This window comes from Petaurus breviceps, unplaced genomic scaffold (genome assembly GCF_028583685.1).
Source record: "Petaurus breviceps papuanus isolate PSGF00001 unplaced genomic scaffold, PetGlider_PUasm1.0 174, whole genome shotgun sequence".
NCBI classification, from domain to species: Eukaryota; Metazoa; Chordata; class Mammalia; order Diprotodontia; family Petauridae; genus Petaurus; species Petaurus breviceps.
This window is the reverse complement of record NW_027185761.1, coordinates 31,320,270-31,336,209: the sequence shown is the minus strand read 5'-3', so window position 1 is coordinate 31,336,209 and position 15,940 is coordinate 31,320,270. Positions and strand designations below refer to the sequence as shown.

Below are 15,940 nucleotides of genomic sequence, written 5' to 3'. Positions count from 1 at the left end.
AAGCTGACTTTCTTTAGGCCTGGTTGTGGAATAAGCTTTGTGGGGATTAGGCTATAAGCCAGGGAACCTCCTTGAGGTTACTCTGTAAGGAAGGCCAAACAGGAGTGTGACCAATGTGAAAGAAACTAAAAATCACAGGGGTCTTCTAGATGTTGCTTCTGCAGGGATCTGGGATGTTTTCCCTCTTCACCTTTGAGTTAAAACCTCCTTTCTTCAGGAGGCCTTTCCTACTTGATATTCCTTCTCCCCACCTGTACTGGAGGAATTTAGATGAACACTGAATGTAGAAGGTTGTTTGCTTGTTATCTCCTTTAGAATGTGAGCTCCTTGAGGGCAAAGGTTATATTTTTGGCTTTCTCTGTATCCAGCACACTTAGCGCAATGCCTGCTACATAGTGAATGCTTCACAAATGTTTTGTGATTGAATGGTGTAATGGAAAGAACATTGGATCTTTTAGTTAGAAGCCTAGGGTTCAGATCTTGGCTTCAGATCTGCCGCTTATTAGCTGTGTGTCCTTGAGCAGGTCACTTGATGTTTCTGGTTCTCATTTTTCTCATCTGTAAAGAGAGGGGGTTGAACTAGAGAGGCCATAGGGTCTTTCAACTCTAAAATCCGATGTTCCATTTGGGGACATTCTGGGTTTTTTTCTCCTTACATTCTTTCTTGGTGACCTCATTAGCTTCCGTGGTTTCCTGCAGAAAGTAGGATTTGAGTTGAGTCTTGCAGAAAGCCAGGGAAGCTGGGAGTCAGAGGAAAGCAGGAGAGAGCATGTCAGTTATGGGGCATAGGTGGTGCAAATGTATACATTAGGGATACGAAATATTATTTTGGAGGAACAGCAAGTGAATCATTGCAGTTTGTTCATAGATAATGTGGAAAGGGAAGGAAAATGTAAGAAGACTGGAAAGGTAAAAAGGGGCCAGACTGTGAATAGCTTTAAAGACCAAACTGAGGATTTTACATTTGATTTTTTTTTTCTTTTTGGAGAGGGGAAGGCAGGGCAGTTGGAGTTAAGTGACTTGCCCAAGGTCACACAGCTAGTAAGTGTTAAGTGTCCGAGACCAGATTTGAACTCAGGTCCTCCTGACTGCAGGGCTGGTGCTCAATCACTGCACCACCTTTACATGTGATTCTGGTAGTAATAGGGATGCACTGGAACTTACTGAGTAAGGGGGAAGGGTGATATGATCCAACCTGCACTTGAGAAAAATCATTAAGCAGTTGAATGGAGAGTGGATTGGAGTGGAGAGGGACTGAGGCATGGACACCAATTAGAAAATTACTGCAATAGTCTAGGGGAGGAGTGATGGATGAGTCCCCACCAGAATGAAAGATTTACTCATGGAGAGAAATCAAACTTGAGAGATTTTGTGCAGATAAGAAGGACAGGATTGGCCAGCACATTGGATATGTGATTAGTATAAGGGAGGAGTTAAGGGCGATCCTAAATTTGTGAGCCTGGGTGACCGGGAGGAATTCTTGAAAGACCTGTGTCACGTTAATGTAGTAAAGTACTGTTCAGGAAGCAAAGATGAACATGAAAAAGGTGGAGAAACATGAGGACTGTTGTAGGAATTGATGAAGGATGAAATGAACAGGGTCACATGCATGGCCTACAATCACATACATTCAAAGATCATTGGAAAAAAAGCCAAGTTTGAATGATTGAAAACCCAGTGGATTTTCTGGAGAATTGACCTTTCAGCAAGTTTCCTCTTCTTCCTCCTCCTCTTCTTTCTTCCAACATGGGGATAAGCAGAGGCCACACCTTGGTAAACCATCTCAGTAGACAGGCTATAAACCAAGTTGAGGGTGTTGGACAGGCCTCCAATCTGTTGGTGAGTTGGGGGGGATGTGAAGACTTTCCTCAGTGGGATGGGTGGATGACAACAGTTGTTCCAGCAGCCATGAAGGCAGCTGAAGCAAGTACTGTGGAGCACTTAGAGCTTGGTCAGACATTGAAGACCCAAGGTCGTCCCTTGCGTCCTGAGCCATCACCAGTCATCTTGACTTTTGTCCTGCCATTGGCTTTGATGACTCAGGAAAAGAGGGTAGGGCTGATGACTTTGCGTCTCTGCTTCACTTAAATCCAATTCACACACGAATGGCGGTATAGCCAGAGATGTCATCAGTCCTCTTAGAAAACGAAGGACAGACAACAGCATTGGGACTGCTTGGTTAAAATGTTGTACAAATTTCAGACATGTTTGCACTGTATCTGATGCTTCTGCTGAGTTGTTTTTCTCTTTTACAGGGATGAGTTCAATCTGAAGGAGGAGGAGGTGGAGGAAAGATTTTTCCCCCTCAGAAATTAGTGTTATAAAAAGAGAAAGCATCAATAAAGAATATTTTTAAAAGTATAGTAATGTCATAGCCGTCAGACTTGTGTCCTTAACAAAGCCAGAGTCATATGTCATGCCTAATTACAAATCTTAATTTCCTTAATGACCATTTGAGAGTTCCTGAACTAATGAAATGCATAGACTTTAGGAATATTAGACCTGGAAAGAGCCTACCTTAGAAAAAAGAGAGCATCTGGTTGTATCCTATCACGTTCCAGTTGGGAAATCTGTGGCCCAGAGAAGCATTGGGATTTTACTCAAAGTCTCTCAACTAGTCATTCATGGATCTGGGACTGGAACCCAGGACTCTTGATAGGAAGTATTATCTTTCCATTAATGCCATATTATTGCCTTTCTTCTGAGAGCCTTAAACTATCTCAGAATTGAATTTTATTCCTCTTATTCATTTTAATTGGAGTCTTCAGTGTTGTTTTAACCACTCTTCTTCTTTATTTCCCAAGTCTTCCACATCTCTATGAATTGGTGTTTCAAAAACTTTCTGTACTTGTACTCCAAAAGTGGGGGACCTTTTGGTTCTTCTCTGTCTAAAAATGTGACTTCTCTCTTACCCTTTTGTCTGTATGTAGAATTTGATTTTTTTTATTTTTTATTTTTTGGTTTTTTGATATTTTTCTGTAATTAAAGTCTATATAATTTTTCACTTTGCTGTTTCGTTGTGTAGTGTCTGATTTCAAGTTTCCTGAGGTTAAAACTTTTAGTTTCACTTCTCTTACTGTATGGACAAATAGAGGGTACATTCTGTGAGCTCGTTCTTGTGCTCTGTCTTCATCTCAAAATCCTTTGAACATGATAGCACCTCTCACTATCTCCTTTCCTGATATTCTATAATGAAATGGATTTTCTTCCTGCCAAAGCTAACCCTGGGCCTTTGCTCTTGACCCCATACCCTCTTGTTTCCCCTAGATTGACTCTTCAGTTATTCCCCGCTTTCTAATCTTCATTCTCTCCTTGTCTACTGGTTTCCTCTCTGCTATCTTCAAACATGCCCAAGTTTTGCAGATTCTTAACCTATGACTAAGCCCTCCCATCCCTTCAAACTATTATTCTATGTCTTTCCTCACTTTCTCAGCTAAACTTTGAAAAGGCTATCTTTACTCCTTGCTTTCACTCCCTTTAAAATGCCTCCTTAACCCATCTGGATTCCAGTTTCATCACTCAACTGGCATTGCTCTCTCCAAATTACCAGTGTTCTCTTAATTGAGACATGGAATGGTCCCTTCTCAGACCTCACCATTCTTCATTTCTTTGCTGGATTTGACTCTGTTGACTACCTGCTTCCTCCCGGATGCTCTCTTTTCTGGGTTTTTGTCTTACTATTCTCTGCTGGTTCTCTTCCTGCCTTACTGATCGCTCCTCAGTCTCCTTTTCCAGATCATTATCCACCTTTTAACTGTGATTGTACCCCAAGGCTGCATCCTGAACTTTCTCTCTCACAGGACCTTCTTTTTTGGTGACATTATCATTTCCTTGGGCTTAATAATCATTTCCGTGGATATGACTCACAGATCTATATATCTAGCTTAGATTTCCCCACTGAGCTCCAGTCTGTATCACTACTTGCCTCTTGGACATTTCAGATGGAACATGAAACTCATCATGTTCCAAACAAAATTAGTTATCTTTCTCTCCATTCTCTTCTCTCTACTAAATTTCCTTGTTTCCAGAGTACCACCATTCTTCTAGTCTCCCAGGTTCATAACCTCACCTCCACATTCCCTGTCACTTTACATATCAGTCAGTTGTTAAATCTAATCATTTCTGCTTTGATAAAATCTCTTTCATCCCACCCCTTTTCTCTACTCACAGAGCCATCACCTTAGTTCAGGACCTTTTCACTTCTCAACTGGACTTTTGCAATAAGCTCCTAACTTCACCTGAATTTCTCCTCTCTCCAATCCATCCTTCACACAGCTGCCAGTGTGATTTTCCTTAAGTATAAATATGATATTGTTACCTCCTTACTCAATAAACCCCAATGGTTTCCCCATTGACTGTAAGATAAAATATAAATTCCTTGATTTGGCTTTTAAAGTTCTTCACAACTTGCCTCCAACTATTTTTTGCCAGCTTCATGATGTGTTCATCTTTTTCCCATACTCAGTGGTACAGCCAAAGTGGCCTTCTCTCTTTAACTTTCACAGAGGGTGCTCTGTTTCCTATCTTTATGCCTTGGTCCGTTATGCTTGGAATTCACTTTTTCCCCTCAGAATCTTTTACTGCCTTCAAGATATAACTCAAGCACTACATTCTACATGAAGCTGAGCCTAATTCTCCCACCTGCTGGTGCCCTCCTTCCCTTACTTTGTTCCAAACTACCTTAAAATATAATATGTATGCATATATGTACATATGTATAATAATATGTATGTATATAATGAATAGATGTTTTCTCCTTCAATAGAATGTAGAGTCCTTGAGAACATGGCTTGTTTAATATTTTTAACCTTGTATCTCCAGTGCCCAGCTCAGTACCTGGAATATAGTACCGTGTTTCCCCGACAATAAGACCTATCCCGAAAATAAGCCCTCCCCTTACTGTGTAAGATTCCTCTAAAATAAGCCCTCCCCCGAAAATAAACCCGATTGAGATTGCTACTGTAGTGAAGGTGATCCCCTGGGCTACACGCTACATTACGGTACCCTCTGTATGCACCGTCCCCCTTTCCCCCCCTGCCGGTGGAATGCACGCCGCGCTCCGAGCTGCATCCAATCAGAGCTGCAGCGGTGAGCGCTTCATCCTGTTCTTCCCCAGTGATTTGCTTATTGAATAAAGGTACATTTTTTTGTTCACATTTACCTGTTTATTAAAATTGCTGTCAATGTTCATTAAAATAAGCCCTCCCCTGAAAATAAGCCCTCTGGAGTTTTGCTGTCCAAAAAAATTAATAAGACAGTGTCTTATTATCGGGGAAACACGGTAGGTGTATAATAAAGCTTGTTGGTTCTTTGACTTTCTTGAGCCTTAAAATGCTACAATTGTGCAATTAGGCATAAAGGTGATGTAATTGTCATTGAAGATAGATGCTTTTCACTCGAAGTGCAAATTTCTGCCCCAATTGCGTTCAGGCCAGCCCTTATTTGGCAGACTTGGCTTCCCCCAAAGTATAGTGCAAGTCTTCAGGGAAGTTTGAAAAAGTGTATAATTAAAAACATATTTAATACTTTCACCCAATAAAAACTAGCACCCCCTTATGAAAGTGAATTAAGAAAAATTGAATAGGGGCAGCCAGGTAGCACAGCGAGTAAGAGCACCGCCTCCAGTGTCGGGATGACCTGGGGATTGAATCCGGGCTCAGACATTTAGCACCCACCCAGAAACACCTGGCCATGTAACCTTGAGCAAGTTACTTAACCCCAATTGCTTAGGGGCGGCCAGGTGGCTCAGCAAGTAAGAGCACTGGCTCTAGTGTCAGGATGACCTGGGGATCAAATCCAGGCTTAGATACTTAGCACCACACCCAGAAATAACTGGCTGTGTAACCTTCAGTAAGTTACTTAACCCTGATTACTTAATTAAAAAAAAAAAGAAAAATTGAATTAATAAAATCATTTGATTTTTTTAAAGTCTCAAATTAATATTTTCTCTAAACTCTGGTGGATGCCATATAGAAAATCAGACTGGCCAGATAGCAAGTGTGTTCTCCTGCTGACTTTCTTGGTCATCTCCTGTTGACCTCACCACTTCATGTCAATGACTCTTTTATATTTGGTCCGTGAATCTGCTGCCCAGCAGCTGTTTTGTGTTGGATATAATACTTCAATTGCAGGAGGGAGTGAGGGTTCAGAAAGAGAGTGATACATCCGCCTTTTTTTTTTCTTTTTTTGCTTTTATTTCCTTCTTAGGCTCTTTCATTGTTGTGACTGGCTCTGCACTTTTGACTCCTCCCCTTTCCCTCCCCTTGCCCCCAGTTCCATTTAGATGAAAGAGTTTGATCAGGTAGCTTGAGTTAAGGCCAGGTATTGGTGTTAAAGAATGATCCCTTCTGTCCCCATTCCCCCTTCCACCTTAAGTCCTCCTCTGGTAGGTGTTTTAACACACTGCATGCTCAGTGAGTGTTGATAACTTGGCATGTCACCTTGTCGTGTTCCATCCAAGTTCTGAAGCGCAGTTTGGAATCCGTGCAGCTCCTCTCTGCCATTTTGTCTGGTTCCCAGCCCATACTTCCATTAACACTTAACAAAACCCCTCTATTAAGTTAAAAGCTCTTATGCTATTCAAATGTGTCATGTAGGAGAGTTTAAGAAGATCCCCAAGTAAGTTTTTTTGGAAAACTTAGTTTATTTTCTTTCTTAAAGGTCTACATAACACTTGTCACACAAGCTCTTCTTTGTGGTGGCTGTTGAAGAAGATGATGAAGTTACAAACGAATTTTTTTAACTATTGGATGTCTGCATAGCATTATGCAATATTATCACCTGTCCAGACTTTAATTTTGTGCGTAATTGACACCCAAATGACAAGGGGCAGTAAAGAGCTGCCATTTTGTAGTGTTTCTCAAGGTTACCTGGAATACTATTCTCTTAATTGATTTTTTGCCATAATGTCAGTTGCTAAGCAACTGGGGAAACAGGGCAAAATCAGTGCAGCTAATTTGGTTCTGTTACAAATAAATTAGCTTCTCACATATTTACACAGACCTTGGGTTGCAATAGTTTAAGCGACTCTAATACTCAGTTTAACTTCAAGGAACATTGTCAGGTTGTAGATTGTGAATGGGGTGGGACTGATGTGGTCTGTCTTTTTAAATTGGCACTCCCTTTTGCTAACTATAAAGTTACTGATAGTTTTAAAACAGTATTTCATTTCACCTTGTTTAATTGTTATATAAAACCAGATACCATGTAATGTGAACATTTTAATCATTCATATTTCCTGTAGTTTGCCTGTACAGATGGACTGATCCCCCTGCCCCCACCTCAGAGCTAAATTAACCAATTGACAACTGTTTCCTGAGAACTTGTGAACAAATGTGTGTAAGCACTTTCTCATATCAGTAATTCTTACCATCTTTGGTGTGTCAGGGACCCCTTTGGCAGTCTGGAGAGGCCCATGGACAGAATCATGTTTTTAAATGTGTAAAATGCCCAGTATGGCAAAGGAAATCAATATTTAGTGAAAATAAAGATATATTTTTTTCATTTCTTTTCTTTTTTTTTTTTAAAGCAATTGGGGTTAAGTAACTTGCTCAAGGTTACATGGTCAGGTGTTTCTGGGTGGGTGCTAAGTGTCTGAGCCCCGATTAGATCCCCAGGTTATCCCGACACTGGGGCCGGTGCCCTTACTCACTGTGCTACCTGGCCGCCCTGATGTATTTTTTTCTTGTCCAAGTTCATGGACTTCTGGAGGGAGGTCTGTGGATCCTAAGTTAATCATCTGTGCTCTATCTGTATGGTACACTAGTAGGTTTTATCGGGGAAGACATGTTCTCTCCTCCTTCCCAACCTACCTCTCCATTTTACAGATAAAGGAGCTGCAGTCCAGAGAGGTTATGACTTGTCCAGGGTTACCTGGCTAATAGGTGGCCTTGGCCATTCCTTTTATTTCTCTGGGATTTGGCTTCCTTAGCTCCAAAATGGACGTGATGATTGTTTCTCAACTTCTCTCACTCCCGTGGTTGGGGGGAGGATCAGAGAAGATAATTCAGGGGATATATTTTGAAAACCTTAAGTTGTCACTCAAATGTAAGATTTTTTTTGGCTCCTCCCCAAACACTTGGTGATTTAGAAAAAGATTAGCAGTCATGTCTCATGTTTTCTCAAGCAGATAAAAATATTTATATTTCCAGTTGAGTAGCAATAAAGGAAAGTACACTGACAGATGCTGTACCTCCTTAGTGATGGAAGGGATCATGGGATCATTCAGTTAGAGCTTGGAAGAGACCATCCTATTCTACCTCCTCATTTTATAGATTAGAAATTTGAGACTCAGAGAGAAGTGACTTCAGTTTTGGGGCTAGATACTGTTTGTGTTTCTTGGCATCCTTAGACTCACTGTTTCCTTTTTTTTTTTTTTGGAGGGGCAATTGGAGTTAAGTGACTTGCCCAAGGTCACATGGCTAGTAAGTGTTAAGTGTGTGAGGCCGGATTTGAACTCAGGTCCTCCTGACTCCAGGGTCGGTGGTCTATTCACTGCACCACCTAGTCACCTCTCACTGTTTCCTTCTTAACCCAGCATAGGTAGATTTGAGAATCCTTAGCATAGAGATGGTAATTAAATCCACAGGAGTGAATGAGATCACCAAGTGAAATAGTACAGAGGGAGACGAAAAGAGGGTCCAGGACAGAGCCCTGAGGGACACCTGTGAAAGAAGTGATTGGTGGGAATGATACAAGGCTGAACCTTGGCTGGGTGTAATGGGTGAAATGATCAGGGAGCTCGGGATTCAAGAGAGGAGGACAGTGCAGAGTTAAATTGCATCACCAAGGGTCTCTATGGGGAAGAGAAAAGTACAGGGGAGAAGGCCTGGGAGAGAATTAAGAGTCAAGGGATCCAAGGCCATAATGTGGACAAATAGTAGGGTTTCCTTAGGGAAAGCAGAGGGAAAGGTAGAGAAGATTATGGTCAGATAAGGGGATTTCAGAATTTGCAAATGTGGAAGTGCTGCCTTTGTGGGTGATGGCAAGATGAAGGGTCTGACCATCTTTGTGGGTCGCTGAGATGGGGTGAAGGAGTCGTGGGAAGTGAATGGGTTGAGGAACTGAGTGGTTATGGGGGTTGAGGGGGGAGGCAATATGTATGTTGAAGTCCCATAGTATGAGGGCAGGAGCTGAGGAGGACAGAAAAATTGTGAGCCATGGACTGACGTCATAGAGGAAGGAAGGGGAGACACCTGGAGTTCTGTGTAGACAACTACCAGGATTTTGATTGGGTGGTAGACACTAGAAGAACATGACCCTCAAAGGAGGATTTCTGTGTCCCTCAGACTTGCAGCCTCAGTGTCATAGAGAGTGAAACAGGTCTCCTAAAGCTTAAGGCAGTCACTGCTCCAGGCTCCAGGCCAGTAAACTGAGTTGTACAGGTTGAGCAGATGTGATACTTTGCAACATGTAGCACAAGCTTTATTACTTTCTTTCCCCTCAAACCCTGCTCTCCTTCAGAACTTGCCTCTTTCTTTTGAGGGTACCACCAAAGCTTTCTTTCTCTCACATTTAACCTGAGTGCCCTCCTTAACTCTTCCCTCTTTCTCACCTCTTCATATTTCCACACCCCAGTTGTTAAATCTTGTCACACCTTTTCACAGCTTCTCTTGAATTCATCTGTTTTTCCTCTATTCATGTGGCTCCTTTCCTGGTTCAGGCCCTCAGTTCCTGTCTCTCCGGGACCATTGAAGTAAGCTTCTCCTTGTTCTTTGTGCATGGTCAGGGCACGTCTGGCCATGTCTCTTCTCTGCTCAACAAACTCTTGTGGCTTTCATTGGCTCCAGGATCAAATAGGATTTAATATTTTTCTCATCATTTTAAAATTTGCATTTTCGTGTAAGTTGGACGGGATATATTATTTATGCAGTTATTCACATGTATAATTTATTAAGAAGTAAATAAGTATCTATTGGGAATAATGTATTCGATTTTTTTAACTGCTTAAGATAAATAAGTCTGGAGGCAGCTGAGGTAGAGAATGGTACTGAGATGAAAACCACAGAGTTCCTTTCTACCTACTTGGATCAGTTAACTTAAAAAAAAAAAAAGTCAATTTGTATTGATGTCCTTTGTTTTTCTATCACCTAGATTTTCCTCCCAAAGCCTTGATTTTTCTCCCTCTGACCCTTTACCTTACTGGTGTGTGCTCCTGGCACAAGGGAAATTAGGCCCAAAGGGCTGCAGAGATGACTGTAAATTCTTCACTGCTGGCAGAACAAGAAAGGCGTCTTACTGGCCTCAGCATCAGTGCATCTGTGACAAAGATGATGCTGTTACTGATGGGGATCACTAAGGGTGCGTCAACACTGTGTGCGAGGGACAGCTCCCTCACCACTTACAAGGGCAGAGTCAGACTGGCGTTCCAGGCCTCTTGCTTCACTTTCATTGTTGTGATGCAGCTTGTGGGCTGTGTCGTTCATTTGCAGAATGTCTGAATGATCACTTTCTTTGGCAGTGACTTTCTTGGTGGCCTTGATTTCACTTTTCGTAACTACTTATGGCCAGATAGAAATCTTTAGACAGTGTGGTACTGATGGAATCCAAAAAACATACTGTTTAGGTTCTTTTAAAATTTGTTCTGAACTGTTGAATGTTGGGATTTTTGCATATGTACCACATACCATAAAAGCCCATTGGTTTCATCTCACAGTGGGAAAGGACAATCCTAATTATTAAAAAGGCTGAATATTAAAATATTCTCCCAGAAATGCCTGTGAAGCATCACTGTGTAGCAGACAGGATACTGGAAGCTGAATCATGGATATCTCAAAAGAGCCACACAGGAGTTCATTGATCTTGGAACTCCAGATGTCTGTCTGAGACTACAAACTATAGTTAGGCTGCATTCTGTGGGAAGGAGAGTCCTTACACCAACAAAATCAAAGATTTTATGAAGTTGAAGACTTGTTTTGTTTTGATTTTTACTTTTAAAGATGAACAGTAATTAGCCTGAAAGCCAACAGTGTTCTCTTGAGCTATAGGAGACCTATGTCTAAAGTCTTAGGTCTAAAGATCTATATCTAAAGAATCAATTCAAAAGAAGTTATAATTAAAAATCACTTTATATGTGCCCTCCATTTGATATGAGGCAGATAGGTGATGTAGTACAGGTGAAAATAAAAGCTGACATTTATGTAGCATTTTAAGGTTTGCCAAGTGCTTTACAAATATAATTGCATTCGATCCTCCCAACAGCCCCGTGAGGTAGCTGCTGGTGTTACCTCCCTTGTACAGATGAGGCAGCTGAGGTGCAGTCACTGGGCCAGGGTCACACAACTGATAAGTCTCGGAGGCTGGGTTTTAATTTGGGTCTTCCTGACTCCAGGTCAATTCCTCAGAGGCACAAAGGCCTGTATTGAAATCCTCTCTCAAATAAGTCAGTTAAGTTCTTCAGCCTCATTCCTTCCTATGTAAAATAGGGATGACAGTATATACCCCACAGGGTTATTGCGAAGATCAAGTAAGTGAATGTATGGGAAGCGCTTTTCAAACCTGAAAGCACTATATTAATACTAGCTCTTCTGAGTATTATCATTAATCATTATGCTAAAGTGTTTGAAAGTTTGTTTCTTATACTTTTACCAGGCCCCTGCAATTATAATTATACTGGTAATTTCCTTAGCAGATTTCTCTTTTTTTATATACAACATGAACATTAATCAGGTGAACCTTGTCTAAATGATCTCAAACCCCAAGTGAGTGGATTCCAAAATAATTGAGCCTTCCCTTCTTTGGATAGATAACCAAAGGAAATCCTCTTTTCCAAGATTTAAAGTTTTCAGAGACTTGACCAAAGGGCTCCTCAACTTGGTTTCTTTTAAACACCACACTCCTGGTCTGTTCTTTAAAATGGGATATTTTGTGAATGTTCAAGCACACATGCAGTCTGTTGCGCAAAGTGAGGGTGTTGTAAATATTTACAGGTTGGAAGTGGTGAAAAAATTTTTGTAAATGATGTTTTCTCCACCTTCTCCAATTTTTCTCTTTTCTTGCTCCCCTTTTCCTTCTAGACTGCCTCTTTAAGCTGTGTCCTATGAATCGATACTCCGCACAGAAGCAGTTTTGGAAAGCCGCAAAGCCTGGAGCTAACAGCACCACAGATGCAGTCTTACTCAACAAATTGCACGTATGTATCCAAGGCAAGAATTGGTGATGCCCTCACATTTCCACATCTGGTCTCATTTTGCATTTGATTGGTATTCGGTGGTGGTAGGGTTGAATCTGTCCAAACCCTGCCTTGGGGCGCTCTGTTATTGTATATCATTTAATCAAGCGGTGAAGGTTTTTTACCCCGCCTCCTCCCCATCCTCTCAAGGAAGATGGTTAGTAGGTTTCACCAGAGCTAGTACCTTCCTTCAGAGAAACTGTGAAATTGTCCTTTCTGATGCAGCATGGGGCTTCCAACTTTGAGGGCACATTACTTGTATTGATTTTCACTGGATTGAGAATCGGGAGACCTCCAGCTTCTAGTCCTGACTTGCTGGGTGACTCTGGGCAAGTTGCTTAAGTTGCTTTAACTAATCTGAACCTCAGTTTCTCCATATGTAAAATTGTGATGGTAATATTTGCCCCTCCCACCTCCCAGGAATGCTCTTCTGAAGAGAGACACCGCTATAAATCCAAGGTATTCTCATATTATTGCCATTTGGGGCTTGGTGGTGATGTTCAGGATTATTGAATAGGCTTGGTGGTTTAGGAAAGAGGTGACTCATCAAGGTCAAGGGTACAGTCTCTGCAAGGATTAGTTACCCTTGTCCTGTTCTTTGTACAGAGACTGTACTATTAACCCAGAGCAGCAATCTCACTGATGTGTGCTGTTGGTTCTAAATGGGGGGAGGGAAGAGACCAGCACAAATCTATCACCACAAATATAAACAGTTTAGAGCAGCTGCCCAGTTGGTTGGGTCAGTATCCAGTATGCAAACAACGTATTCAGCAGACCCCAATTCATTCTGTTGTCCTTTCCTCTGATCTAAAGTGTATTTAGTCTTGTGAGCATTTCTCAGTCCCCAGATATTTCTTTTGACTGCCAGGCCTCTACAGCATCCCCATTAATGGCAGACTGTCATCTTTCAATCTCATTTTAAAAAACAAGTGAGATGTTTTCAGGACTCATGTTAATCTCAGTCCATGGATAAAGTACCCATTGTTGCCTTTTCTTCTAAGATAGGACCAGATATGTGAACTTACAGTCTCCCTAACTGTAGACAGAAGCAGTTGACTTCTTAAGTATTTTCATTTTTGTGGTATATTTTCCAGGACATTGAGATACATGGATGAATTTCAAATATCCATTGAGACATTAGTAGATTAATTACTCTTGTACCTTTCCTTGTCTCTGTCTCTTTTCAAATGGGTTTCTTTCATTTAGGCTATGAATCCATGATCAAGTTTGGATTATTTTAAATTAACACCATATAGGGAATGAGAAACCTGGGTCACCTCACTTCCTTTGGCTGCTCTCAGGAATCCACAGTGATTTAAGAAGGCTGACATCTAGTGGTCTTTAGTGTTTACAGAATCACTGGATCTAAAAATTGGAAGAGACCCCAGGAGCCATCTAGTCAAACCCACACATGAAAGTCATCCCCACTGTAGCACACCTGACAAGTTTAGTCTAGGCTTTTTTCCATGGACTCTAACCATTCTCTTAGATCTTCTGGTCATGCTTCCTTTATCCCTCCCCCCCCCCCCCCCCAATCCCCACCCCCATGGCATTAATTTTAAAGGTCTTGACTGTTTCCTGATGATGTTTTACCTGTTCCGTTGAAACAGGCTCTTACATTGTTTGGTTCTAAGAAATGACCAGTTCTTAATATGAGCCTTAAGCTTCAACAGGATAAGAGGAACTGAGATGGTGACAGCTCATTATTGTCTGTTGAGACGCAGTCCTGCATTACCTGTTTCCAGAAGTCTAATATATCTCATGATGTATTTTGAGCTTGTTGACCTTAAAAAGAGGGGATGAGGGAGGGCATTTTCCTACTATCCCAGTGACCTTTTTTGCAGTCATTTAATCAGGTCTTTCCAGTGTCAGCAGCAGAGTAAATAGCAGCCCAGGCAATGGTAAAGAAAGTTGATCTTGGTTTTTCTTAAGGACCTTGGTAACATCACTGATTAATAATCATAGCCATTACTATGGAACTTTGAATTGCCATTCAGCTGGTCTGACAAGGGGAAGAGGAGCAGGTGGTATGCTCTCAGTTTAGGGATAGAGTTGTAATGTACATTTGATAGAAAGGAAACTAGGGAATATATCTGGAGACAGGAGATCGTATGCAGATTCAGCATTTGCTATAGCAGTTTTGAAGAAAGCAGCCCTGACTTTATTAGAAACAGTTTTGGTGGTTCCTTAGCAAATTGAAGTCCATTCATTAGTAAATCATTGTCTGTTATCCCCACTTGCCTGTCTTGTTTTCTCCATATAATCTCCCTTGTTTAACCTAAAACAACATGATAATTGCTGTTGTCTAGAGGCCAGTATCTGTTGTGGGCGGCTCTCTCAGTGCTGCCTTAGGAAACTAAAGGGAAATGTTTGATATTGATACATTTAATTAAGAATAAATAGTGGACATTTTTTCTCTCTCTTCCCCCTCCATGAAGTAAAAGAGAATACCTAAGAAAATCATAAATTTAACCTCTGGATTTAATGCTCCATTCTGGAAAGGCAGGTAGGCTTCTTGTGAGCCTTGTTGTACACGTAAGCTTTCTAATAAAGCTATAGGGGTGATTAATTTTGAGCTGTCACTCCTTTTTGCTGGTTTTTATTTTGATTGTGACTGGTTAACTCATTTAGATGGAATTTCCAGATTCATCTTTGGTATTTATTCCTAAGTCGCTGATGTTCAGATAAAGTCTTCAGTGACGAATGTACTGCTTCCCAATTTGTGTTTAGGTCTGTCGGCCCCCCATGTCTTGGCAGTTTGAAGCACAGTTCAAGGCTTCATAGAGTGATGTGCTAATATGTCAAAGAGCTCTAAGTTGATCAGTGTGGGGTACTCCCTTTACTGATACAAAATGGTGTGACTTTGGACAAGTCACTTAAGTTCTCTGGAGCCTTACTTTTCTTGCCTGTAAAATGAGGCACTCCCCAAAACCATGTCTATGCATGTTTTAAGTTATAAAACTTTGGTCTTTTACTTTGTGGTCTATGATCCTTATTTGCACTTAGCTAGGCTTGTCCTCAGACAACAGGTGTACTGCATTTTTGCTCAAGTCTTGCCAACTTGGCAGAACCTGCTGGAACAAGAACTCTCCTGGAATAGCCTTCAAGAAATCAAGGTCACCTCCACATCACACAATGAGGCTTTGGAGTAAGATTTTAGTGGATGTGAAAGAGAAATATACTTTTGATGTAAGCTTCTTGAGAAGTAGGAATTTTAAAACATCTTTGTGTCCTCCGGGGTCTACCACAGTACTCTGCACAAAGTAGGGGCTTAGTAATTGCTTATAGATAGATTGATTAACTGAGGAGTAGTCTTTTTAGTGTAATGATCTTATAAGTGGAAAAAAGGATTATTTCAGGGTACTAAGGATGGTTTTTGATTCCATTGCCTTTTCTTCTCAAGATATAGTTTCCATTTTTGATTTGTTTGGTCACATCTTTCCAAAAGCTTCAGTTAGAAAACCATTTTCAAAGCAAAATGAAACATTAACTGGAAGATCCAGTAGCTAGATGTTTGGTATAAACGTTTTTTCTCTACATAACAAATGGAGAGCAAGGCTGTCATAAAGGGTCAATGTCCTCATTAGTTCTGCTGTGCCTGGAGATGCTAGTGGGTATAAAGGCTTAAAAGGGGAAAAAGGCAAAGGAGAATAGAGGGAAAAGAAATAGAGAAAAGGAGGGAGAGAGGATAGAGGTGTGAGAGTGTGTGTCTGTGTGTATGTATGAGAGAGAGAGAGAGAGAGAGAGAGAGAGAGAGAGAGAGAGAGAGAG

The 15,940-nt window shown here is 41.1% G+C and overlaps 1 protein-coding gene across 1 annotated transcript in view; it reads left to right on the top strand.

Moving 5' to 3' along the window:
- ITPR1 (inositol 1,4,5-trisphosphate receptor type 1) overlaps positions 1-15,940 on the top strand; it is a 393,216-nt gene that overhangs the window by 137,601 nt on the left and 239,675 nt on the right. The window contains exon 5 of the mRNA XM_069084059.1: positions 12,015-12,130. Within this exon, the coding sequence (XP_068940160.1) occupies positions 12,015-12,130 (116 nt within the window). The remainder of the gene's footprint in view (positions 1-12,014; positions 12,131-15,940) is intronic.